Source organism: Rhipicephalus sanguineus, chromosome 4 (genome assembly GCF_013339695.2).
Source record: "Rhipicephalus sanguineus isolate Rsan-2018 chromosome 4, BIME_Rsan_1.4, whole genome shotgun sequence".
NCBI lineage: Eukaryota > Metazoa > Arthropoda > Arachnida > Ixodida > Ixodidae > Rhipicephalus > Rhipicephalus sanguineus.
The window spans coordinates 149,647,693-149,674,223 of NC_051179.1; the positions used below are offsets into that span (position 1 = coordinate 149,647,693).

At 44.4% G+C, this 26,531-nt stretch overlaps 1 protein-coding gene across 1 annotated transcript in view; it reads right to left on the reverse strand.

The window, feature by feature from the left end:
- The window catches only part of LOC119391729 (acetylcholinesterase), a 31,642-nt gene extending 18,923 nt beyond the window's left edge, over window positions 1-12,719 (reverse strand). Inside the window, exon 1 of the mRNA XM_049415377.1 lies at window positions 12,496-12,719. Within this exon, the coding sequence (XP_049271334.1) occupies window positions 12,496-12,719 (224 nt within the window). The remainder of the gene's footprint in view (window positions 1-12,495) is intronic.
- Between the last annotated feature and the right edge of the window lie 13,812 nt (window positions 12,720-26,531).

The following is a 26,531-nucleotide window of genomic DNA, read 5'->3' on the forward strand; positions in this document are numbered from 1 at the left end:
AATGTCAGGAGCAGTCGTGGCTTAGCTTTTATGACACCTGTGTGACCATGGTTTTCTTATTTTGGCTTTGATGTTATGTATTCACTAGGTGGAAGTCATCTTAAGCCTCTTATACTGGATTTGTCCCCCCAAACACACTTCTGCAGTGTTATCTACCTCGAAATTTACGAAAAATCTTTTTTTTTGCTCTAACAGGTCATCTCTTTTTCTTCCTTCATTAATGGACCAACTCACCCAAGCATCCCTTTTATTATTATTGAAAATTCACAGCATATGCGGATAACAGTGAATATTTCCTTCTGAACGCTGCATGAACGTATAGTCTGGTCAGTAACGACTTCTCAGACCCGGGGCAAGACACCACAATGTGAGGCCATGGGTGCCATCTCGGTGCGGGCGTCTGCATTTCGATGGGTCGGCGAGGCAAGAATATTCGTTCGCTCAGTTCCACACTTTCGCTGAGTGAAACCAGGAGGTCAAAATTGATCCATAGCCCCTGGCTACGTGATGTACTTTGTAATCATAAGTTGATAATCACACGCTAAACCTCAGAATATATTTATGACAACACTGAAATTCGAAGTGTGCGCTGGAATTAATTTTTGCTGTTTAGCCGATCCTACAAGGCTGTCTGCACTAAAAAGGGCTGTGCTTAGTTGAACAATACGTCATGGCAGTAGACCACTTCTAATTGCTTCAATGAGTACGCTTGTGTAGGGCATGTTTTTATAGTAATCTTGACGAAGCGATAACATTGTCTCACCGCCTCCACCAGCCGCGTATTCCTGTTAGCGTGGTGCTTTCCGTAGTTTTGCGGCGGTATAGGCTAGAGCTGTGGCGGGACCTTTGTTTTGGTGAAGTAGACCTTGACGGAGACCTGTTGGGCATATCCATCACGGTCGACGACTCACTGCACGAATAAAGACAGACGACCGACGCAATGTTTATATCTTACACCTTATTTTAAAATTAAAAGAATTGCCTAGCCAAACCACTCAAAAGACAAGTGTGCCTCAGAAAATAGGTAATGCTCGCTCATCCTTATCACCTCAATGCACGGTAGGCACATAAAAATTTAAGTTGTCATGGAATAAGTACGGAAATTTCTGCTGGCGCTTTGTTGTCTTCTTCCCGTCAGTGATGTGTGCAGGGCAGGCACGGGCTCTGGCATGCGAAAACAATGCGACGAAGGACGGTGGTGGCATGAATTCTGTGACGTCTAGAGCTGACACGAAGATTTAAAGGTGCAACGTAATGACTATTTTGAATCATTTATTTTTATAGGGCACCTAAACAACCTCTGAAAATACAAACTCTCGCGTGGCTTTCCCAGTGTTTTCGGGACATTTCATTCCATCGGCAGTCCGTTCACGTGACGTCATGAGGAAATAAGCTCTCAGTTGGTCCATACACTAGTTGCAAATTCTTTCCAACCCTGCTTTCTCATGCAGTCGCACGACCGTCTTGCCTTGCTTCGCATGACTATCGTGAGTGGTTAAGTGACTTCACTTCGTATTGTGCATTTTCGACTGCTCAAGCGGAGCGTGAAATCCTGCTGAAAAGCGCAAAATTGTGATATGCTCAACGCTTACTAAAGCGTATTTTTTTATACAGAAATAAGTAGTGATGAGGATATAGCGCTTGTAGTGAAGGTGACAAAAAAAAAACGCTCTCGTCCTTCAACTCCTAAATTTTATAGGTATGTCGCCACCTTTCTGTAAAGTTTTGTTTTTCATTTTGACCTTTACAATTTTATTTCAAAATAGGCCTATAAAGGATCGTTTTAAGCGATGTTCATATGCAGAAATAAGTGAAAAGATCAGAATGGGATTTGTTATTGACAAAACATTGCCCAAACTCAGCCTTTACGCGAACAGTCATAACTTGGAAAATGAGCGCCGCAATTATAAACTTTTTGGCACAAAGGTAGCCAACTTAACACACTGTGCAATGAACAAGGACTATTTGCCATTTGATGAATGGGAATCAAGTTACAGTAAAAATACCAACGTAAACAGAAAAATTGGTGATCTTTTTCTGCAATGCTTGAAAGAAAGCATTTTTACATAAAAACTTACCAATCGTTTTCATTGATCCTAGTTCATTGCACAAGTCAGTAATAAAGGAACGCGCATACAAAGTTCATTGGAAAATATTTATTGCTTTTAACTTTACAACTGTTCGCGCAACAAAAAATTGCAAAAAATCAAGTTTTGAGAAAAACGAGTTTAAGGTTTTCCAATGCTTGTACAAACAGGGTGATGATGCTCTAAACAGTTCAAATCCACCAAGCTCGTAGCTAAGGCCCTCCTTTGATGTCATGAGCTCTTTTTTGGCTTTTGTTGCTGCCCATCTTTTTATTCGGTGTTGTTTTGCTTCGCCAGTCGACTGACGCTGGGCATTCCTTACAGGGTATTGGTCCCTAGTGTAGCGTGCCACGATAGTGTGATGGCCAGGTTCGATGCCTGCTTCTCTCAAAATAGCTGCCACACTTCTATTACCATCATAAAAATGACAAACTACGCGGCAATAACAGAAGTAGCATGAAGCGCGCGCATAGTAAACAATAGAGGCTCTCCTAGCTTCACGCGTCCCTTTTACGGATATATAAAGCTACGTTTGAAAAAAACAAAGAGTTACAAAGTTGTCTTTAAATAAGTTTACACTTATCAAACCAAAACATAACAAAAAATTACAACATTTGCCGCTGATACCCGCTAACCTAACAGTTTATGTGACCCCACAACACTAGTTTCAATTTCGCAACCGTTCACCACATGTTCGAAAATTGGTTATAACTTCGGAACTAAGCAAGATAGAAACATAATTCTTTCGGCAAAATATTTTTGAATGTTTGGGACTTCTTGGAATCTACAAATTAATAAATTTGTTTTTTGAAAAAATGCGTTTTGAAACGTGGCGACATAGCCTAAATACCTGACATGCCTCCTTGAGGCATTGTGCAAGGGGGGCAGTACAAAAAAAAGTGAACTTTCGTAGTACTTTTATAATAAAATAATCATGAACAGCAGTCATCTGCCAGGTCATTTGATAAGAGTTTGAGTACAATTTAATTAATGGTTAATGCAGCAACGTTAAAGAAAACGGTCAACAACACTAGCAAAGATAAAACACATAATAGGGAAATAATCGTCTAGTCAAGCAAAATTGAAATGTTATAAAATATTACGGCTCCCATAGAAAAAAAAAAGAAAAAAAGCGACACTACGGTGCTATACAATAAAAAATTACAAAAATTGGGGGACGCTTAAGCTTCGCCTTTAAGAGTTGAACGCGATAGCGATATCTTGCCCCTAGTGTGCACTTCGAACACTACGAGTGTTTAACCGAATGCGCGCACTAAGGTGTGTGCCTTATGTAATGGGTAGCATGCTTTAAACCAGGAGCAATTATGCGCGAGAAACTTTTTCGAAGTTGCGGTGCGCCCACTACGTGGTCTTAAGGGAATACGAGCAGTAATGTGTGTGCCTTTTTTAATGGGTGGCTGTCTTTAAACCACCAAGTCGTTGTGATATTGACGTGGTGTGACGCCCAATGGCAATGTACGCCTATACCACGCGATATTACTGCGATATTACATCTCGTACTATGAGACCTGTATACAGGACGCGTATATTTGGGAAGCATGAAAGTTACATTTAGTGCAGCTCTAAGCAGAGGCGTGGCTGTGTGGTAGAACATCTGCTTGCCACGCAGACGGCCTGGGTTTGATTCTCACTCGGACCCAACATTTTTATTATTTATTTTATTTCCAGCTATTTCGATTTTTCGGTCACGAACAAGGTGATGATTTTTCGCTCACAACCAACGGCGCCGACGCCGACGGCGGAATTTCTGCGATATGAGCTCTTTAACGCTATCGCGTTAAAATGTTACAACAGCACAGAGAGCACACTGCGATAATTGCAAATATGTTTACACTTCGTTATCCGATAACTGGTCAATGCGTCGCGAATGCATCAATGTTTGTCAGAGATGCGTTGCTACCCGGCAGGGAATTCCATCATCGCACTTCATGTGGAAGCGCAGAGCAGTCGAATGCGCGTAATAATCCGTACATACGGGTATAGCTAAAATGATTATGAAGGCTGTGTGACGTGGAGTAGGGTCGTTTCAAGCAATCTAGTGTTGCTCGAGATGAATGAATTTGTGAAACAGTGTCAGCAAGGAAATGTCACGGCGAGTACTCATAAATTGCAGTGAAAGGTTAACTTCGATTTGCGTAACACTAGAGTAAGAGCTGTCATCGTTAGTATAAAGGGGCTTGCCCTGCTCTGAAATCGTTCTGGAATGTCAATAAGGTACTTCTGGTAAGGGGGGGTGCGAACATTAGAAGGAGCATTTCTTAAGTTTCGTTGCAAGTAACCCAAGGATTTGGACGCGTTGGTTGAAATCGAGCTTATGCGCTCTGACCAAGAAATATTTGAAGTGAATATAATGCCTAGGTACTTATATTGTGTAGCGATTGCAACAGAGTCTTCATTGATATTTTAGGAATTCAGTGAAGGAGTAGGCCTCCGAGTAAATGACAATACTTTACATTTTGACGTATTCAATGCCATTAGCCATTTACTGCTCTAGGCGCCCTTTAATGCTTCTTTAATGGAAGAGCAGAGCTTGCTGTTGTTCTGGGTGACATTCGACTTTGCTACTTTGCCGCTGCAACGGCTATTTGATGTGAGAAAACGCTTGGTCTAAAATCAGAACTGTGGATTATGTGTGCTTTACACTTACCCTCATTGTGCAAATATACGTAACGGATACAGGGAGTGTTACATAGATATATCATGCAGCGCTTCGAACGTGTTACAAAATGCAGGCTTGTAGCGCAGTTATCGTGGCGTGAATTACTGTACACCGATAACAAGCTACACGGCTGTGCATTCATCCTTCGTACCCCGTTCTTTGGCTCTACTCTAACGACACGAGCGCGGACTTCGCGGCAATCACCTTTCTTGCTTTTCGACGATGGTAGTAGCATGCATAGGGCGATTCCTGCAAAAGATTCAAGAGATACATGTTTGCACGTCGGGCACATTGTTTTCTACGTGACTCTGTTCATGGCTGGACATACTCACTCGCTGCAGACGACGAGGGGTTGTTCACGGGGCTTCGGTGACCTGAAAAAAAAAATATTGTCGCTTTGGCTCACACAAAACACTTCTTACTGCTATGTGACGGCACCGATATCCGTATAATTTAATGTAATGCTGCGGAGGTCAGATGAAACGTTGGATAGGCAGCCTCAATGTAAATACGTCGAAAAGGAATGATTGCTTTTCTCAGCAGTAAAAACAGCGATTGCAATCGCATGCGTTACATGTGAGAGAACAAGATGAGAGCAGTGCCGACAGGTACGCTTAGTATCGTCTTGGTTATCAAGCAGTTTCTGTGTTGTTTATCTGTAATTTCTCTCCAGTAGACGTCGAGCCTTTTAAAATAAAGCACCCCTACTCATTAAACCAATCTATAACCCGTTGGACTCTTCACGTGATAGTCTTCACCTTAACACTTGCTAATTACGTCAACACACTCTCCAAACACCTGGTTTGATGCAAATGAGTAATTCCAATGTACCGGACATTCATTCTACCATATTTTTCATTGTTATCTTTCCATTTGCCTTTTCAGCTCACATGAGTGAGTGATGGTGCTGAGAAACAGAAAGCGATCATTTACGAGGAGTTTATCAATGCAGAGCTTGTTGATAAGCTACAGGCACACGAGTTGCATATTGTAAATAAATTGCGGCAGTGTAAATTCTCACACCAAAAACAAGACATCCGGGTTTATGTGCATCATTTTTTCCTTGAACTGCTCTAATACCGTAATGCCATAGCCAGCGCAGACGTTACGAAAAATCACATTTCCAGCTTTACGTCGCTGGTACCAGCACCCCTATTGCGATTTTTCTGTGATTACTAACATATATATATATATATATATATATATATATATATATATATATATATATATATATATATATATATACATATATATATATATATGTAATTAGGTGTCCGGAACACTGTTTTCATAGGTTACACCACGCACGTTGTGGCCTACTTACTCGCTGGAGGTGACGGGAACTTGCACACGGGGCTGCAGTTCACTGAAAAACAGTAGCAATACTTTTTCACTATGGCTTGCTTGGCAAACACTGCATTACCTACATGTAAGAGCTAAAGCAACGGCTTAGCTTTTCGCGCAACCAGGTGTACTGCTACTGTGTCCAGATGAACCTTAAATCGCCAACTTCTAAATAATCTTAAAGACTGAAAATCATACGTACATCTCTTTTTTCAGGAATAGAACCACCGATTTCCTCGCGATTCATTGTATGTACTATAAAAGGAGTGCTCTTGTGGTGACTCCATGATCTCCTTGAAAATAATTACTGTTAACTTACAATGAAAAAGAGTAACAAATTTAAGGTACCAAGTCTGCACGTCAGTAGAAGATATTATATCACATCTTCGCAAGTATCCCTTAACAGGGCATTCTTAAAGACCTAGTACACTAATATGCTGTGCAACACTCATCAATATTAGAAAAACTTGCGCGCGTACTTCTAAAAAACCTCTAAGAATTAGTTTAGCAAATTCACAAAAGCTGTGACTTTATATACCAAATATTTCAGCCGAATGGTGATAGAGCCACTGCTAAAAAAATTCTGAGATTTGTTTTTCTTGTGAACACATCGCATTCCAGCTTCGTTGCTTGAATCCCTCCTTGAGTTATGTCTGGCAACCATTTGTTGACTATAAACGCTTTGAATTAAGATTTAACTTTACTCTTAGGTCCCACGGATTTCCTTCCAATTTGGACTCGGTCCTTCAAAGATATCTTCACAAATGGAAAAGATGTACACCAGATAATGAATCTCCTACTTGAATGATCATGCATCACCGCCAACATAGTGCAAGTCGCACTGCACAAATCAGGTTATGGCGGTGCAATTTCTTACAGCGAGGACAAGCATATGTGTACATGCATCATTATCACACTGCCCAGCGGCAATACACTAACGACACAGGAGCGCAGACGTCAGTGAAATCCCCTTTCGTGTTTGCCGCCGCTAGCGCCAGCATCTTTCGAGTGATTCCTGCAAGATTGTGACAGGGTATATGGTTATATTGTTTTCAGTGAGAAGCCGCGTATACGTGGGCATATACTCACTCGCCAGAGGCGATGGGAATCGGTTCATGTGGCTTTGGGGTACTGGAAGAAAAAAAGAGCAAACACTTTGTCTCTATGGCTAAATAAAGAACACATCAGCACATTCCTGTCTGAGCGAAGGCAACGACACTGCTTTCCGCATAACTAAATGTACTGCTAACGATTGAGATGGCATTCAAAATCGCAACTTCTTTTCTGAATATATTGAACGGGTCATGAAGCATCGCTTGGGCTGGTTCAAAAAACACATCCTGCGGAAAGCTGACAAGGCTATGAACTGCTCAGCCAAATATTACAGTCGTGCGCCCCGCGTAAAGGCTGCAAGCGGAGCGCGATGTTACTGATTTCTCAGGCGCCCGCTTTTCAAACAGAGGCCGGTTCTCACTCTCGTCGGTGGGCGGAGCGATTGCCGGTTGACGTCGCGTATCTGCTTCTCCACGTCGCAAAAGACATAGCATCCTCAATGCCTGATAGCCGACATAAATCGAGAGCGGCGTTCAGATCAGCTGCTCTTCTTGCCACGGGGTGCCGCCACTTGTCGGCGCCGCACTCCTCAGACTGCTAACTTTACAAGGTAGCCACACTCGCGCACGCGAATTACAGCGGGAGAGCGATCGCGTTTCACGACGCGCGCTGACGTAACTTTTTCCCCCGTGCCATCCCTCCCTGTGTAGCTTCGAGTGCGCTCGTCAGCACGAGAAAAGAGAGAAAGCGCTGAGAGCGTGCGCCAAACCTACGTAACTCCGCTCATTCTTGAGAGATTCGGGAAATTTTTCGACAATCGATTCGGGAGGCAGTAAACTCCAATACTGAGGTCATTAGATCATTACTTGGAAAAGTGGTTCATGGCCCCTTTCAGTAGAAAAGAATGCTTTTCTTTGCACAAGAACCATCAATTTTGACTGCGAGTGTTGGACATAAGAGAGGGCTGGCGTTTACGTGGTATCCCGTTAAGCGAATTGTTATTATTCGACAAAAAAATATAGTTCAAGTTGTGAACAATGTACGCCATTACAGTATATTAACAGTTTCCGAAGCATCGCGTAATAGTGTGCATAAAAAGCGCAAAAACACAGGTATACTATACCATGACCCCCAGTAAATCAACTATTTCACAGTAGACAGAATTTTGGATATTATCTGTGTAACATTTTAAGAATTTCGTAAACGCTGGAAATTTATAGGCCAATTTCATTGGTTGTAATGCTGTGAGTGACATTGCTTTAAAACTGTCGCACCTGATTTTTTGTGCGGGATCAGCTACATCTAAGTCACAAGCTCTATTTCATTGCTAAATTGTATTTACAGCTATCATTTCTAATACATGGACGAAGAAAACACACGCCGACCAAAGTAAACATATTCCTAAAAAGAAGTTTCGGCTAAGAAATACTAAGAAGTTTCGGTTAAGAATATTTTTTTACTTTGGTCGGCGCTGTGTTTTCTTCGTTCATGTTCTTCCCCGGCCAGGCGGGATTCTGCTAAATTTTGACTTCATTTCTAATACATTACAAGCTCGTGTAAGTGTTGACATTACGTTAGGGTTGAAGTTCTGCAATAAGACTTCTACTGTCTCCTTTGCACATAAGATTGTTTATAATAGTTATATACACCAGTCTATAAATATTTTACTTGAATACTTCATACGATGCTTTATATGTGCTGCAAGTGAAAGCCTTTTATTGAGATTGCTAGGACGTAAATCATTGCACTAAGAACAAGATATGGGTGTATATGCATCATGTTCTTACTGTTCATGTGCACTACTATAATGTGCAACGAGCGTAGAGGGGACGGAAACTATATAATGTGCTTTCAGCCGCTGCTATCAGCATCCCTAGCGCGATTCGTGCAAGAATGGTAACAGATATTGGATAACACAGGAAGGGGAAAAGAACCTGAGCAAGGCAGCGAGTTAGAGCGGCGGAATGAGGAAGTTCACAGGGATAAAATGGAATCCGCTCGCACAAGACATGGCTAATCGGAGGTCGCTGGGATATGCCTTCTTTCCACAGATCTCTTAAACATAGGCTGAGTATGAGTATGATAATATATTTATGTGTTAGGAACATGGTTTCAACGTGACACCATATTCGTCGAGTTTGCTCACTCGCTTGAGATGACAGGAGCCTGATCATGGGGCTTGGATGCACTGTAAAGAAGTCAAGGAAAAGAGCACTTCGTTACCACAGATCACACAAATATCAATGCAGTACACTTGCGTCTTACCAGAGGTAACGAAGCTGCTTTCTCTGCAAGAAACTATACTGTTAAGGGGCTCAGATGAAATATTCTATCGGAAGCTTCTATGTAAGCAGAACTGAAAGGAAAATTTGCTCTTTTCAGCAATAAAAGTAGCGATTTTTATGGGGTGCGTTGCTAAAGAAAGAAGGCTGAGGTTTCATGTAGGCTCTTGTTACAAGAAATATATTTATTCAAAAGTAAAAAAAATGGAATCTGCGCTTGTTTTGTTACACTGTGTCCTGTCCTCTTCGTAGTCTGTCCTTCGTAGCGGCTACCTACGGTAATCTCATCGCCAAGCCGACATGAACCAACTAGCGCCTTTCGTCGCATTACATAATCTTAATGATTAGGCGTGCGTAGCTCCAGCACTAAAATATCTCATGACAGTTATCCAACAAAGCGTAATATTGCATCAAAACTCGTAAAACATTCCTAATTATACACCGGTGTAAATACATTAACCAGTAAGTACAGCTTTACGAAAATGTCGTGAATTGTTTAGCAAATTTACAAATGCAGTGCTTTCACATGATACATTTCTTTGCTGTAATCTTTTGTCTTGAGCTGTTTAAAAATATTAACTTCTTCAGTGATTTTTCCAGTTATTGTCGCTGGCACACAGTTCCATCAAATTACGGGTTGGTATCAAAAATTTTTTTCTCTCGAGTTATTCGTCATTGTCGCATGAGCTCACGAACACGTAAATAGAAGTTAGCACCGACGTAAAGTTTCCGTATATATGGTGCATTGTATCATTTCTTTCTTTCTCTTTTCTGCCGCGTAAAATTACACCCCTTTGAGGAATGCTGAAACTCTACCGATGCCGGGGCTTAGGGAAGAATAGGCCTGGCTGTTCCGAAAGCTATCGTAATAAGAAAACCGGTGCATTCAGGGATATGCAAACAAGACTGACCCAGTTACGGAAGGAAATGAGACGACTGAATCACGTGCTTTTTCTAGAGTGACCTACGTCTCGAAACGATGAGAACTGTTTCGAGAGACAATGTCGCTGGAGCCGACGTCTTGACAATCGGATTTGTCTTCCTCAAAGCAGTTGCTCCCTTGACGAAGACAAGTCCACTTTTTGAGACATTGGCTATATCGATGTTCTCTTTTTAACGATTTGTTATGATTTCAAGCCTCCATCTTTGCCAGCAATTTTATCTTACAAGCTTGACGAAACATTACAAGCTTGCCTCTAGCGACATTTCCTGTGCAGCCATTGCTCATCACTTCCAGCTTCCATATTTCACTGAACCTCTGTCCTGTTTGTATTCCTGAGTCACGAAGAATGACATCGTATTCACTCGTGTACGGCCCACACTACGGACTTGGCAGGCCGATGTTTCAGGAAAGATATATAAACTCGATAGAAAGAATCAGCAAAAAGGAATTTCAGCTTTTGCATTTCAAGTAACGAAATATTCCAATCTACAAAGACCGAGTAATTCGGTAGAGATTTAATATAGCAAGGAATACGGCTTTAGCCGCGTGCGAACGTGTAGCCGAACCAAGCATAATCAATAGCGGCCCCATTATATGGTCATACATATCAAGAAGTTGAAATACCTCCAGCCACAAATTCTTGGAGGAAACCCGACGTTTCCAGACGGGCTTGGTCTCTTCTTCAGGGGTGACTGTGCTGATCAGGGAGGCTTCGTCGCAGCTTGTTTTTGGCTCCGCCTTTCTCTTTCCCCCACGTTCCGGAGGCCGTGCACGTAGATCGGAGGCATTGTTCCGAGGGACCGGTTCACATTCGCAGGTGTGTTCTGGATGTGCCACGACTCGAGTAAGAGCCTCCTTCCCAGATTCCTTTCCGTTTCTATGATGGAAGCGCTCTCGAAGTCCATTTTGTGGTCGTGCTTCTCGCAATGCTCTGCAAGGGCACTGCGTTGTATTTCCATCTTTCTGACGTCGTTTTTGTGTTGGCGCATTCTTTCCGGGAAGCACTTACTCTCGCCTATGTAGCTCGCTGGACAGTCGGCACATGACACTTTGTAGACCACGCCCTGGTGTTGCTCCCGGGATGGTCGATCTTTCGGCCGCGGTAGTAAGCGAGCGAGCGTTGAGGCCAGCTTGTGAACCACCGTGACCCCAGCTTTTCCGAGAACCCTGGCGAGCTGTTCGCTAGTTCCCGGAACATACGGGATGAAGACTCGTTGGGCTGGTTTCTTCGAATTTGTGGCTGGAGGTATTTGAATTTCTTAATTCTTCCACCCAGCCAGACAGACGTCTGTCGAAATGTTTACATTTAAGTCATACATATCAGTACGGAATGAGAACATTATGGAACAATGAAAAGAGAGGAGGCGCGCCGAGCCAGGAATCTCGACAGAAAGTTGTACGCGTTCTATTTTCTCAGAAACTAATTGCAGGGATCAAATAAACTGCAGGATTAACAAGCTGGTGCTCCCGTTTTTTACTGTATATTTACAGTAAAGAAAATGTCGTATGACGGCAATGTATGACTTTTTTTTCACAATTGAAGTAAAGACAGCTGCATAAAGCACAGCTCTTCCATAGTAGAGAACAAGCTACTCAAGATCAATCCAATTTTTTTGTGAACACAGTAAAATACATGACACTCGGAATCGTCAACCATATTTCTGAACATAATAGCTCTCCCATTGTGCCCTAAATCGCCCGTGTGTTTTCCTGAAGACAACTGGCTTGCTGACACCATGTTATAAGTACCTTGCCGATACCTTTGCTCGGAGACAGCTTAACGCTCTCCCGCAGTAGAATACTGAATCGTGCCCTAGTTTTCTAGACTAAATCTTCCATACCAGATTGCTAAGCACTCTATGTCGTGCTCTTCGTTTTTTTCTTGAACATGCACCGTATTTTGTTCTGGTTGTATCAGGGACAGTGTATCAATCTCCCCTACTATCCTAAATATTTACTGTAGGTTACATATCTTTTTCTGAACGAGAAACAACTGTAAGATATAAAGCCTTGATTTTCGTCGTTGAAAGATGAGGTAAAAATTTCTTTATGCAACATTTCTAATCAATCTCACTAATGTCGTTTCCACATGACGTTTAAGCTTACAGAGGCTCCTGTGCGTCGTCGCGGTGAGCTTGCGCCTCCCGTGTGGCTAGCGAGTCGGCTCGAACAGCTGGACTCCCAATACGGCTGCCCCGACGGTGTCCCAGCCGCGATGAAGCGGTTCCGCTACCAGTCGCTGTTCGATCAGAGTGAACCCTCAGTGTGCGAACATGAGGCTCGCGAGTCGCAGCACGGTCGTCGCCCTTCGACGAATCAGTCACTTCCATAGCCACAGAAGTGTTTTGCCTGAGCGGATAGATGATATTAGAAAGTTGCACTTGAAGTAGTGGGAGCATTCTCGCGCCATCAAGTCACGGTTGTCGTCTTTGAGGAAGCGAGAGACGCCTTCATTCGACTTTCGCAGCAGCCACAAAAGGAGAGCGCGGAGGAGTAAGAGAAGGGCGTTCCTTCCCGAACGCTCCACCGAATCTTGTAAGACTTCAGACTTAGTTATGCGCCGCGGCATTACAGGTAAAACACACAGCACGTTCGGACGAATAGTGCACGTACGTGACGGCATATTTTGTGGCAATGTGTGCAATCACGCATGAAGAACCATCAGCTAGCTGCTCCGTAGCACTGATGATGGTAAACGTTCAAGCGTCTCAAAGCTCTCCTGCAGAGCGTCTTCGCTAAGAAGAATTGTTGAATTTGGCGTTCGCAGATAATCGCCAACCCACCCTCATAATTAGGCTACGTGGAACGCACATCTCTTGCATGAGACACGTTTTCAGAGAACACTGCACCAGTGACAAGGGGAACGGAGAATGCCAATGACATCCTACACTATTTAAAACAGGTTCTGTGGTGGCTGACTCGGTTATTATATGGACATGTCCAGTAAAACAACCGCTCATGCAGCATATTTCCTTACATATAGGTTGCGGGGAGGAGCCGCATGGCAAAAGGCTTTCGTGTTACTTGTTCATAGCAATGTTTAATAACGAAGCATTGACAATTGATACAGGCACGGGTAATATTTCAGAAATCTAAAGGAAATGTCAAGCTACATCTTTCTATTTGGAGTTCTTTTCTAACAAATGTTTTGGTTTTATTGGTTAAGCTATGCTAGCTAGCTAAGAAGTATTGGTTAAGCTAAGAAGTATTGGTTATGTATGTCTAACGAGGTCGCAGAAATTGAATAATACGAAGATGCATTGAAAATATGGTTTCTTCGAGCTGTCTTGAATAAAGCCATTCAGGCTACTTTTGAAGTTCACGTTACTATTGGTCTTATTAGTTGTTAGCGCAAAGTTTATAACCTCTCGCTCCAACTTACTTAATAGCCCCAGTTGAGTGATACTTTTTGTCAATTAAAAATTCACTGTCTTCAACTGAACTGCACTGGACTTACGACACTGTAGTTGCCGTTTCTTTGCATCATTTCACTTAACAACCTTTATCATATATTTCTTGGCAACCCGTCCGAGCAGTCATGAAACGTTTGCAATAACAATAATCGTTGGGGTTTTATGTCCCAAAAGCACGATAAATTACGAGTTACGCTGCAGTAGACGGCTCCGGAAATTTCCATCTCCTGGGGTTCTTTAACGTGCACCTAAACCTAAATACGTGGACCTCAACGATTTTTCGGCTTCACCGAAAATGCAGCTTTGATTCAATCCCGCGATTTTCGGATCAGCAGCAGAGCACCATAAACACTACACCACCCTGGCGGGTATAGGAAACGCCTGCCCTTTTCTGGTTTCTATAATGTAATTTTTTCAGTTGCCGATCTGGTGTACCATATATTATAGGAGAAGCTACTCCACGCTAACGTGCAAGAACTATTGCAAGGAATAGTCATAGGTTGCAAGTTACCATCTCATTGTAATGGCGTCAATGCGTGTAGAACAAGCACTTCACTTTGCGTATCATGACAGAGGACCCCTAAAAGACAATTGAAAAAGTGGTGGGGATGTGCACAGAAAACAAATACGCCATTTGGGCACCACCAATTATGTTACCAGAATAAAAAAGCCGTTGACGAAGGAGGATCTCTGCGAAAGCAGCGTTAGCCCGTTTGTCACCGTTTTTTTGTGCTTTTGGTTGTGAGCCCACGAATCGCTCAATCCGAGATACTTCTGCAACTTGCCTTGGCGGTAACATTAACTTCGTAGTAATCTTCTAATTGATTTTTGTCATCCTGCATAGTAAACGATATCTCATTATCTTCATACAAGGTAGACACTGACGACACCTTGACGCCATTGTCGTTCTGGCTGAGCTAATACTGAATTATTGAAGGCATCACTATACCTTCTCGTATGGCGCGAAGTATAGACTCTACTGGAGAGAAAAATAAAGCATGAAATAGTGAATACATAGCACTTACAAGTTTAGCTTGTCGGTGAAACTGCTCTGTAGGTCTTTCCGCAGGGCAACGAACGATCTTCTTCTTTCTTAGAGCGGCGCACGCTTTTCGGGGCAGACTGCGACGGCGTGCCGAGCAATTTACGATGGTGATGCGGATTCTAACAATGCTCCCCCCAGCCACCCAGCAGGAGTTGCCAATAATAACTTGGGCATAAATATGATTTTAGAAAGACAACTGAAATGAAGTCATCTACAAAAACGTCTGGAAATCCTCTCACGCTCATACTACGCATTACAAATCCGGGTACCTCATTTCAGATAAACGTGTGGTGGGAGTGGTATTGAAATAAACGCGCTTGTGAATAAACATGCTTGTGATTTGATCAGTTGTCTAATCGTATGTTCAGTCGGTGTAAGGATCCTGGCTTTTAGTTCGTTTCATCCCGACCAGAGTACCTTCCGTCATACTCTCTTCTTCCATTCGTAGAGATGTGTGCTTCAAAACCATACTTTTTAAATGCGAAGAATATTTCGAGAACCTAACACCGTTTTCTCCAGGAACACGTTCCTTAGTGAACCTTAGCAAGAGGATATGAAAAGGTCAAGGTATATCGGACGCAATTGCTGTTGGCAGTTGTGATTTAGATCTTTTCGCAAGGTCACATGCGAGAGGATTTTCCACGCACGACAAAGGAAGGGAGATTAAAGGAAGGTTTGGTGACAGATATACGTGATATGCGACGATGGACAGTTCGAAGCCTGGCGAGTGATTAACAACAGCTTCGAGCTTGTTCATAAGTTTTGGACATCCCATACCAATGAACAATACTGTATGAAAAGAGGAATAAAATTGTCAAATAACTGTTTCTTCATTGACGAAAGTGTACGTGAGCATTATTATATGAGGAAACCGAGCATATACGATTCAATTTGGATTGTAAATAGCAGATATGTTCAGAAATTACAAATAATTTGTAATCTGTGCTACAGGATGCCTAAAGGCTGCTCAGATGCCCGCGGTATTGCGTTCAAAGAATATGAGAGCACAGGGGAAGGCAAGCGTTCACGGGAATGTTTAGTAGCCTTTCGGTTAAAGATCGTCAGTTTTAAGGCGAAACCCTTAGATGCCTCATCGAGCGGAAAGATTGACCGGCGGCGTCCGGACGCCGCCGTACATCACGACGTGATAACGTCACCGTATGACGTAATCATTACGTCAAAGATGGCTAAATTTTGCGACAGCATCATGGCGTCATGGTGACGCCGCACGATGCCGTCATTGCATGACATCTTCGCTTGGTCAAAGGTGGGCCGATCACGGAAGCAGTGCATAATCAGCTGAGATGCAGAAAGCTTGCAGTGTCTCCGACACTTGAGGCAGTAACAAAACCATGTTATTTGCAGAAATATCTCGGAAGGAGGTGGGAGAGGTGGGAGAGTGGGACAAAAAAGAAGATGGCTTTCACTTTCTAGTTATCTTAAGTGAGTGCATAAGGGAGCGTGTGAGTTTTTTCCAGATGCAGCAGCGCCTAATATTACTCATGTCCTGCCGAACGCATTCGACTTCTGGATCGTTGTCATTACAGCATTTATTTACTGCGATCGAACACCATTAGTTGATTTTTTTACAGCAGAGCTGTTATGGTCGAGGTTGGCCGTGTGTAGTAGATAGAAATGATCATCATCATGAACCGGCACGCGCCATCTTCGTCCTCTTCTTCATGGCCTTCCTCTTCTGCTTCGCGACCAGAAGACGTACGCTGATCTGTCCGGCGAATGAGGCAATAACTTCATGGGCGAGAGAAGGAGTAGAGAGAGAGAGAGAGAGAAATAAATAAAGAGAGAAAGAGGGAACAAGAAATAGAAATGAAGAGAACTTCTGCACGAAACAAAAACTTTTTTTGCCAAGGCGTGATTCGAACACGCGTACCCACGATCCGAAAGCAAGCGTCCTAACGACTCGCCTATCCAGAGACGCTGGCAGACCATAGCATAGCATTGTACAGTATATTATAGTTATAAAGGGAGAGGGAAGTGAGGCTGAGGAGGAGGAGAGACGTAAGGGTTAGGAGGAGGAAAAGGAGGTTGGGTGAAGGAGTACAGAGGGAGAGAGAGAGAGAGGGAGAAAGACATAGAAATAGATCGAAAGAAAGGGAACAAACATAAAAAGATAGAAGGCGAGAGACCGATTATAGAGAGAGATACAGAAAGACATAGAAAGAAAGAGAAAGGAAGAGAAAGAAAGAGAACAAAGTGAAGAAAGAGAGAAAGACAGAGAGAGAAAGAGATAGAACGCAACTGAGACAAAAAGAGAGATAGAAAAAAAGACAGAAAGCATGGCTATGTATAGTACAGTATAGCAAGTATAGTTTGTGGTGTGGCGTAGAAAAACTATCATCCTCATTAACCGGCACGCGAACTCTTCATTATCTACGCCAACTTTGTCTTCTTATGCTTCGCTTCCAGAGCTCGTGCGCCGATTTGTGCACTTGTGGGAGGCAATAACAACGATGGGCGAGATATTCTAAGTTTAACACGTCAGCAATCCCATAATACATAACAAATGCACTGCACAAATACGACATAATGAATTCACTGCACCAATCCACCTCGAGCCACCAGCTCTGCTGTGACCAAGCATTGCACCACCTAGTGCAAGCTGCGCTACTTTTCCTATGATAACGTTCCTGTGGTAGGAGACACTCTGTAACTTCCCTTCGTATGAATGTAACAGCGTTTGGGGCTTAATTGCGTTGAATCGTAGTAAGCATTAGATGTACACGTACACGATTAGAACGTATCAGATGATCGAGCATCATTCCTAGGGGCGATTTCGTTGTTAACGGTGTCCCGCAGGTGTAACTGATTCATTTGGAAGAAGTGCAGTTTAAGAAAAGAAAAAAAGCATTAATATCGTGTAAGAGATGCATCAGTATAATAAGGGTGTATGCGAACTGAAACACTAGGGTTTTAGCTGTGACGGTAATCGTGTACTGTTTACAGAGCAGATTTACCATTCCGGGTTAGCACACAAAGACCCGGAAACGTATTAGCGGCGCAAGTTCAATCCGCGCGCTGACCTGATTAGTTGATGAAAGTGACTAATACAGGTCTTGTAGACTAGAAGAGCTATATCATATGTGCCGATAACCGTGGTACGTTATCGCCGTACTTGTCGTATCAAACCGCCATTGCAAAAACATTGCTAGAACATCCCATTGCCTTTTTTCAAAAAAAAGGCAGAAGCTTAAGGAAAGGTAGAAGGTTGAAGAGATTGAAAATTGGTGAACACAGGGTATTGCTGGGGACAACGTTTCGACCAGCACTTTAGCCTTCGTCGATCAGGACATGTCACTAATTCAGCGAGCATCAATAATGAAATATTTCGGCAGGGCCGTGCCTGCTGTGCCTCAAGCGCGATTGATTTTTTCATACGGGGACTTGCATTTTCCTATCCTCAAAGATTTATATGTTGTTTCTTCTTGTGAATTATCGCTGCGTGGTGTCAGCCGCTAAGGCAAGCGGCCGAATCTCGCTTTGTTTATTTGCGCGGCTGCTGCGCTGTTTGGGGAACTCTTGTGTAGATAAATAGGCAGCGGATATTGCTGTCCCATTCATCATGAAAAATAGTGTGGCCTACATTTCCTGTGAATATTTGCAACAAGAACACATACCTTGTTTTCCGTACTGTCGACCAGCAACACTTGTAGCTGGATGTTTTTCGCTACTACCCTATTTGTCACTCGCTGCATGAGGTCAAAAAGAAATTAGCCATTATTGTCGCTGCGTCGCCTATTAACATGCCACTCAGAAAAGAAAGTTGAATACTGAAAAGAGATCGGCTATTTTCTGCGGCTATGTGCTCTAAGCTCATAAGAAGTCAACCATTGTTTCAGAGAACATGGAAATTAAGTTTACCCGCGTAACTTCGTCGAGCAATAAGAAGACTGTGTGTGTAATTAAGATATAAGTAGCATAGCGTTCTCGCCTGCCCGTAGACGTGCTTAACGTTCAAGAAGGCGAAGTTTATGCTAACGAGGCAGAGCTGAAAACGTTTGCAGGAGCAATATGTTTTAACGTTAGAAAAATAAGCGATCATGTGAATTGATTTTGAAGAAACCAATGCGATTCTAATTTCAAAGATTCTTACTTTCAGACACTGTATGGTCCATGTTCAGCTAGATACATTACTCTAGCATCGCAGCTACAAAAATAAACGAAAGCCTTGCTGCGATCTCTGAGTCTACCGAAATATTTGACCGTCTGCGACAGTAAACGCAAAACTGTTACGTCAGTGGCACCGCCGACGTAACGTTTTTCCTTCCTCCTGAGAAAATTTTCTTCACCTTTGTTTTGTTCTTTTTCTCCTCCGCCTCACGGTTAATTGAAAATGCACTGCTCGTTTTAACATACAAAAGGAAATGGAAATATCTACGTAGGTGATAACACATTTCCCAAAATTCTTCTTTTAGTTATCTGTAACTAAAGTATACATCGCTCAAGGCGGTGCATATTTCGTGCCTACTTCAGGCATGCGTACTTTTAATACACTTGAACCAGATATTTCTCAACGTGACGTATGTTTCATGTATTCAATGACAGTGAACTTTTATTGCACGACTCGCCAAAGCTACGGTCAACTGGATAAAAATTATTTACGCATTCAACAGATATATTCGAATCTGCTCAAGGATCGATGAGTTTCTGAAGTGGTTGCAACTGCGTTTTCTGTAAAGGTTTACGCACCATACTCTAGTGGACAGGCCGAAATGCTTGAGGCCCATGTGCTTAAATTTTGGGTGCACGTTTGAGAACCCCAGGTGGTCGAAATTTCCGGAGCCCTCCACTACGGCGTCTCTCATAATTATATCGTGGTTTTGGAACGTTAAACCTCAACGATTATATTATACTCTAGTGGACGACGAACTGGGCTGATTTAAAAAAAGAAATGGTGTAAACTTGAATTGTACGCACTGAAGACATAGTGACGACATATGCCGTTTAACGGCGCACGGGTTGATTACACCCAAACTGAAGAGACAGTAACAACTATCCTTGTTCTTGTCACTGCCATTGTAAATGAACAACTTGTTTTCGTGTATTCTCAACCCTCTTTCAGGTATCTCTGATGATATCCTTCTTGCGCATATTAAGACGCACAGGCGACCCTACCTTTCCCGGTTATTTCACACATTCTCAGTCGTTCCGTGATATCGTGTACACACCATCAATATTGAAAGGGCGCATAGGGGTGTTAGCTTATGCTGACCCTTATACAAAACGGGTTCTGTGAAGACTGCAGGCCGTAACTGCGTTGCAACTAACTATTTTAGTCTACCACGTTATTTAGTTCAGCGTCCATGCTCACATCATTTTCAATGTCCAACTGCCTGACACGGTATCAGGGCTTTCCGCAATAACGCCATCATTTACGTCCATAGGTCGTGCTTCTAGAGAGGTACGTAGTATGGGGCAATGAGACAATCTTTTCTTCAGCCTAACAAAAGCTACAGATGCGTTTTGCCAATTAGCTCACGCTGAGTTCTTCGTGATGAGCCTCACATTGGTATGAGACGTGCCGTAGTGGGCTACTGAGCATTCATTTTGGCCACATAAGGTTTTTTGTGTGCACAGGTGTCCTTACATTTCACCCCCACCGAAATGCAGTCGCCTTGGGCGGGTTTCCAACAAGCGCTTTCGAAATGAATGGCGCGACACCTTCCCTGCAAAGCTGCCACACCGGGTAATTCTAAGAGGTCCTTGCAGCAAAACCCTTATGGTTGTGCGGAACGGAAACTTTATTGTCAAGTCAATGAGATTTGAGTCCGGCGTCTTTTTAGTGGGTCTGGGCACCCGCCGCGTACGCGGTTCCGAGACCCTGTCTCGAAGCGGCTTCCTCGGCACGCTAGACGGCCCAGAGTTGTGCTGTCAGGTTCGAGCTGAGCAGTGCGGTCGTCCAGCGCGAGCGGTACGCTATGGTTGTACGTAACTTCTATTACCACTATCGTCTCATCTAGCTCCGTGGTGAACAGATGTTCCTTCTTAAGCATTATTATACAAAACGCCGGCATTGTAGAGATCGCTTGCCTTCCTCCCCAGATGATCTCTTCTTGGCCCTGTACTCTTCTTACTCGTTGCTAATCACGTTTCGAAGCAGTTGGACAATTCCTAAATTTTTGTGCTCTCTGAACACAAGGGGATTTAACACTCCAGGTATGGTCACTACATCATTCACCTCCAAAAAGGACTTCCTGCGCTTTGAGATGGATGAACAGAGAATAACATACACAACAATGCTTCCAAAACGGCGGTATACAACTATGCAGTCAGGGGCCTCATGAATGTCAATCCCGTGGAGACGATACGTGGTGAAAAGAATCACCCAGACGCCGGCCAAATGATCTAGAGGTATTGGAACAAATATTGGAAAAAATATTTCAATACTTCTACTTTTTCTCCCAGTTATTCATTTTCGCGTTTCTACATTATTGTAGATTTATACAAGAAAAGCAACTGTACACTATCTGAGCCATAGATTATATGATTTATTTTTGATCGAACCGGGTAACTAGTTTCAGGCTATCGATTACTTTATGCTACAGCTTCCTCAAAATGCAACTGTAAATTTAATGTTTTATTTTTGGCGTGTAAATCTGGTTACTGAAGTATCAAACTTGGATGTGTGGTAAATGGCTTTGAAATCTATTGTTATCCTTGTCTTGCTTCATTGAAAGGAGAAAAAACAGCGGGAAGACTCGACACAAAAGAAAGAGCACATAATACAAGCGCTCTGTGGTGTTGTGCGCTCCTTCTCTTGTGTCCTGTCTAACGCTGTTTTTTAACTAACATGCATCAACTAGTCCTTCAGCAAACCCCACGGCATCAAAAGGTCATGCGCAGTTGTGAAGATTCCTTTCTGCGCCGTACAAACGGAGAACGCTCCGAGAGAGGCGCTTGCTGAAGGTGATACCAGCCGATGACATTCTGAGACCTGGAATCTGCTAAACAAAACCGGAATCCTCTTCCAACATGCTACACGGCGTATTTTCTCTCTGGTTTTCAGTGTGGTACTTTTTTGGTTTCCGTAGCGCGATTGTTAAAGCATAGCTCCAACTCTGTGCTCGCGTGAAATGTCATATTCTGCCGAAAATTATAACCAATAGTACTACCGCACATGAAAACGGTTGGTCGTGCCTCTTTCTCATATACAAAGGGTTTCCCTAAAACTTCTCGGTACTGTCTTCAATCAATGAGGCTTTTTAGCGCTTTAGCGCTTTATCTAGCTGCAGCATAATAGGCTCACTGGCATCAGTAGATGTCTTTCGTGGGCCTGTTTTAAGCAAAGAGTTTTTTTGTGTATGGCACCACAAAAATGACCCAACCAAAGGCGAAGCTTCACCGTAGGCTAGGCTTTTCTAAATTGGGCGTCATAGGTTTAGCACCTGCCGCACTGCCGTTGACCCTAAAGAGTGACGTTCACTGCGCTGACTCAATAACGGCAACACACAGATGACATCACACATTCCCCTGACTACTTGTCATGTCGTGACAGCTGGAAAATATTATTGCCCCACAAACTTATTGCACGGATGTTTCACACTTCCCGGGAGTGAAAATGATTATTTATCCGCTGTCGCAATTAGTCATACCGAGAAAAGAAATAAAAACAGGAGTAATGATTTTGCGCGCGAAACAGTGCTTGGGTCTGCTGCCTATGGAAGCTACATCGCTTGATTTTCAAGCTGCAAAGCGGAAATTTTTATTTCCATATTTTAGTTACGAAGCGCGGACTTTGTCACTGTCCTACGCCTTGGAACACAGCATGTTACGCCAGTCCTTGCTCCTACTGGCTCATAAAGCAGCCTTTTCGCGAAAAACATCTCAAACAAATGACGCTGAACGTGTTACACATTGAATAATGTGCGGCGTGCGAATGGTCCGTGGCGCAGCATTATTTACTTCGCTTACTACACTCAGGTACAAATGAAACGCCTGCAAATAATTGCCAAGTAAATTGGGTTTTGCGACCAATAACTGAAAATCCATAAATCGCACTGCTAATTACAGGGTTCTCGAAGATGACTGAGGCCTTACATCAGGCGTGCAAGAGGAAATCAAGATGACGTTAAACCTGCCGGTGTAAAGGACAACAAAAGGGAGCACTTTAATTAACCATAAGGTTTCGCACTTGCATTGTTCGTTATGTTAAGCTGTTTATTGGACGGCACTCTGCGACAATGCGCTATGGCGACAGTCAAGGCCAAAGCACGGGCTCCGAGCGCGAGCGGCGTTTAGAAGAGGACGACCCACTAGGAGCCGCTGGAGAGCGCAACCGTTAAACAGTACCAATTGCTTCGCCACAATTACGCCGGGTACGAAAAGGGAGCCGTCCGGCGACCTAACAGCTCGTCACTATGAGTGGGTCATAGTAGGCCTTGAGGCGCTCCACGTTGACTATGTCGCGCCCTCGACGGCGCATGTCCGAAGCAGGTTCGATGGGTTCGATCAGTTGACCGGGGATGTGCGCTCGACGACCCGGTAGGCGCCGTCGTATTTCGGCAGCAGTTTTGAAGAGAGGCCACTTGCAGTGGTAGGGACCGAGGGCCATACGTGCGCTCCAGGGAGGAACGTGGGCTCAGAGGAGGAGGAGGAGGATACAACTTTATTGACGCCACGAAATGGGTCAGGTGTGTGTGTGTGGGGGGGGGGGGGGATGGGTGCAGGGAAAAGGTAGCCGATGGGCCCTCGGGCCGCTTTAGGTGGCCGAAAGTCCTTGCGCTTCGGTGACCCCCATGGCCCAGCACACTATCCGGAGTTGGTCGTCCGGTCGTGAGCTGCGCAGAGCAGCCTCCCATCGCTCCTGTCGCTCAGCCCCCTCAAAGGGGGGATTTGGCTTATTTGGAAGTGGTGGTGCCATCGCGAATGCTGTTCAGCAGCTCTTGTTCGTGCGTCCTAAATGTCTTTGCAAGCACGCGACTCTTCAGCAAGCCTGGCTGTGTTAGAAATAGGCGCACACTCAGATGGATCCCGGTTGTATCGAAGTATGGTGTCGATGGTGTGCGACGGGTGCCTTCCGTACAGTAAGAAGAAGGGCGAAAAACCAGTAGTGCTCTGAGGGGCGGTGCTATAGGCGGAGGTGACGAAGGGCGGAATAGCATCCCAATTGGTGTGATCGGCGGCGACGTAATTTGAGAGCATGTCGCCGAGCGTGCGGTTATAGCGTTCGGTTAGGCCATTCGTCTGCGGGTGGTAAGCAGTAGTCTTGCGGTGGACAGCATGGCGCTCTTTGAGAATGGCTTCCACGACTTCCGACAAGAAGACACGGCCTCGAGCGCTGAGAAGCTCTTGGGGTGGACCGTGACGCAGTATGAATCGGTGTAGTAGGAAGGAGGCAACATCGCGCGCTGTAGCCGCTGGGAGGGCGGCGGTTTCGGCGTATCGCGTTAGATGGCCAACAGCGACGATGGCCCAGCGGGTACCAGCCGAAGTCAGAGGAAGTGGTCCGTACAAATCGATGCCCATGCGCCCAAATGGACGGTTAGGGCATGGTAATGGTTGTAGACCTGCTGGCGACACGTGCGTTGCAGGTTTTCGGCGTTGGCAATCGAGGCAGGAGCGAACGAACTTCTGCACGTAGCGGTACATCCCACGCCAGAAGTATCGTTGTCGAATGCGGTGGTAAGTTTTGGATACCCCAGAGCGCGCACATTGCGGGTCAGAGTGGAAGGCTTCGCATATTTCAGAACGCAGACTGCGGGGTATCACTAGTAGCCACTGGCGGCCGCCGGCGTGCACTCTTTTCCCTCGTTTCTGTTTGCTGTTTTCGTGGTTTGCATACACTGCGATGACGTTGGGCGCTATAACAGAAGCGAGTGAGTGTACGTGATTGTCGGAGTTATGTGCGTTAATTTTAGAATATGACATGTCTGATCTCGACGTAGACGGCGTACGCACGCCCTGGGTGTCGTTCGGGCCCTAGTACTCGCATCTGTTTATCTGAGCATTTAAGGATGGGTTACGTTTGTAAAACATGCGGTCAATAACCGCTCGCGGCATGCCCCTGGCTGCCGGAGGATGTGCTTTGTTGTTTCGTTGTTAGCCTTTATTATGTCTGTGTGAACCACTTATTGTGTAGGTTTTGCAAACCTTTACTGCAATTTCATTTTCTCATCATAGTATCACGTTCTGCTTTTCAGATACCGTTTTTCATGATGCTCACGCTGGACAGGAGCGACAACCTAGCAAGCCACAAGTCTGATGCCTCAAGCCATCACCACTTTTTGATTTATTCTTAAGCACAAGGAATAAATATGGAAACATGATGGCGATTTCTGCTGTTCATTTAGCACCATATGACACTGTGCACATCACAGTCACACATTTTAGTTGGCTATACTCATAGAAGCATGTAAATGAGGAATACCCAAACTTCTTAATTGGAAATCACAGACCATCTTTTCGCGCTTTCTGTATAACTTTGCTGGAAAATATGTGTTGTTTTGACGAGTTTTATTAAAATAATGCTAAAACTGAACTATTCTTATTTTACAGTCGCTGGGCAGAACGGCAAGTATTATTGGACTTGCTTAAAATGAATAGTCCACTATATTCAATAGTAGTCGCGCAAAAGTAGAGCAAGGATCAAATGAGTAGGTTAAAATACTTGTGGAGTCGCTTGATGCTTCGGTGTGGGTCCCTTGACCCCGCTAGGAGCGTTACCGGCAAGAGTCGTCTGACTCCCTATAAGTGGTAACGTGATCCTCCCGACGAGAGTCTTTCCACTCTTCCTAGAGGGTCAGGGGACTCTCCTAGAGCGAGCCGACCCTGACCCACCAAGAGAGTCACCGTGACTATTTAAAGAGAGTCCTATACGTGGCAAGTCAGAACTCTCCGAAAAGAGTCACGCATACTCTTTTTTTTTCTTAGAGTGTAGACCTGCTGGCGACACGTCCGCTGCAGGTTTTTGGCGTTGGCAATCGAGGCAGGAGCGAACGAACTTCTGCACGTAGCGGTACATCCCTCGCCAGCAGTATCGTTGTCGAATGCGGTGGTAAGTTTTGGATACCCCAGAGTGCGCGCATTGCGGGTCAGAGTGAACGACCTCGCATATTTCAGAACGCAGACTGCGGGGTATCACTAGTAGCCACAAGCGGTCGTCGGCATTGTAATTGCGTCGGTGCAATAGGTCGCCACGAACGGCGAAATGTTAGGCTTGACGACGCAACGCGCGAGTGGATGGTGTTGCCCACGGATCAGTGAGCAAGTCGATCAGCGAGGTGACCCATTTATCCTTGCGCTGTTCGGTAGCCATGGTGTGATCATCCATTGAAGCAACAAGTATGTGAGATGCTGAGCAGGGGGCATTGTCGTCAGGCAAGGGAGAGCGCGAGAGGGCGTTAGCGTCAGCATGCGGGCGTCCGTTGCGGTACAGCACGCGGATGTCGTAGTCTTGCAGGCGAAGCGCCCAGCGGCCGAGACAACCTGAGGGATCCCTCAATGACGACAGCCAGCATAGTGCATGATGGTCGGTGACGACATCAGATGGGTGACCATACAAATAAGGTCGAAACGTTGTAAGGGCCCAGATGATCGCCAGGCACTCTTTTTCCGTGACTGTGTAATTGGTCTCGGCTCTGGTAAGCGTACGGCTTGCGTATGCCACGACATATTCGGGGAAACCTGGTTTGCGCTGCGCAAGAACAGCGCCGAGGCCTACACCGCTG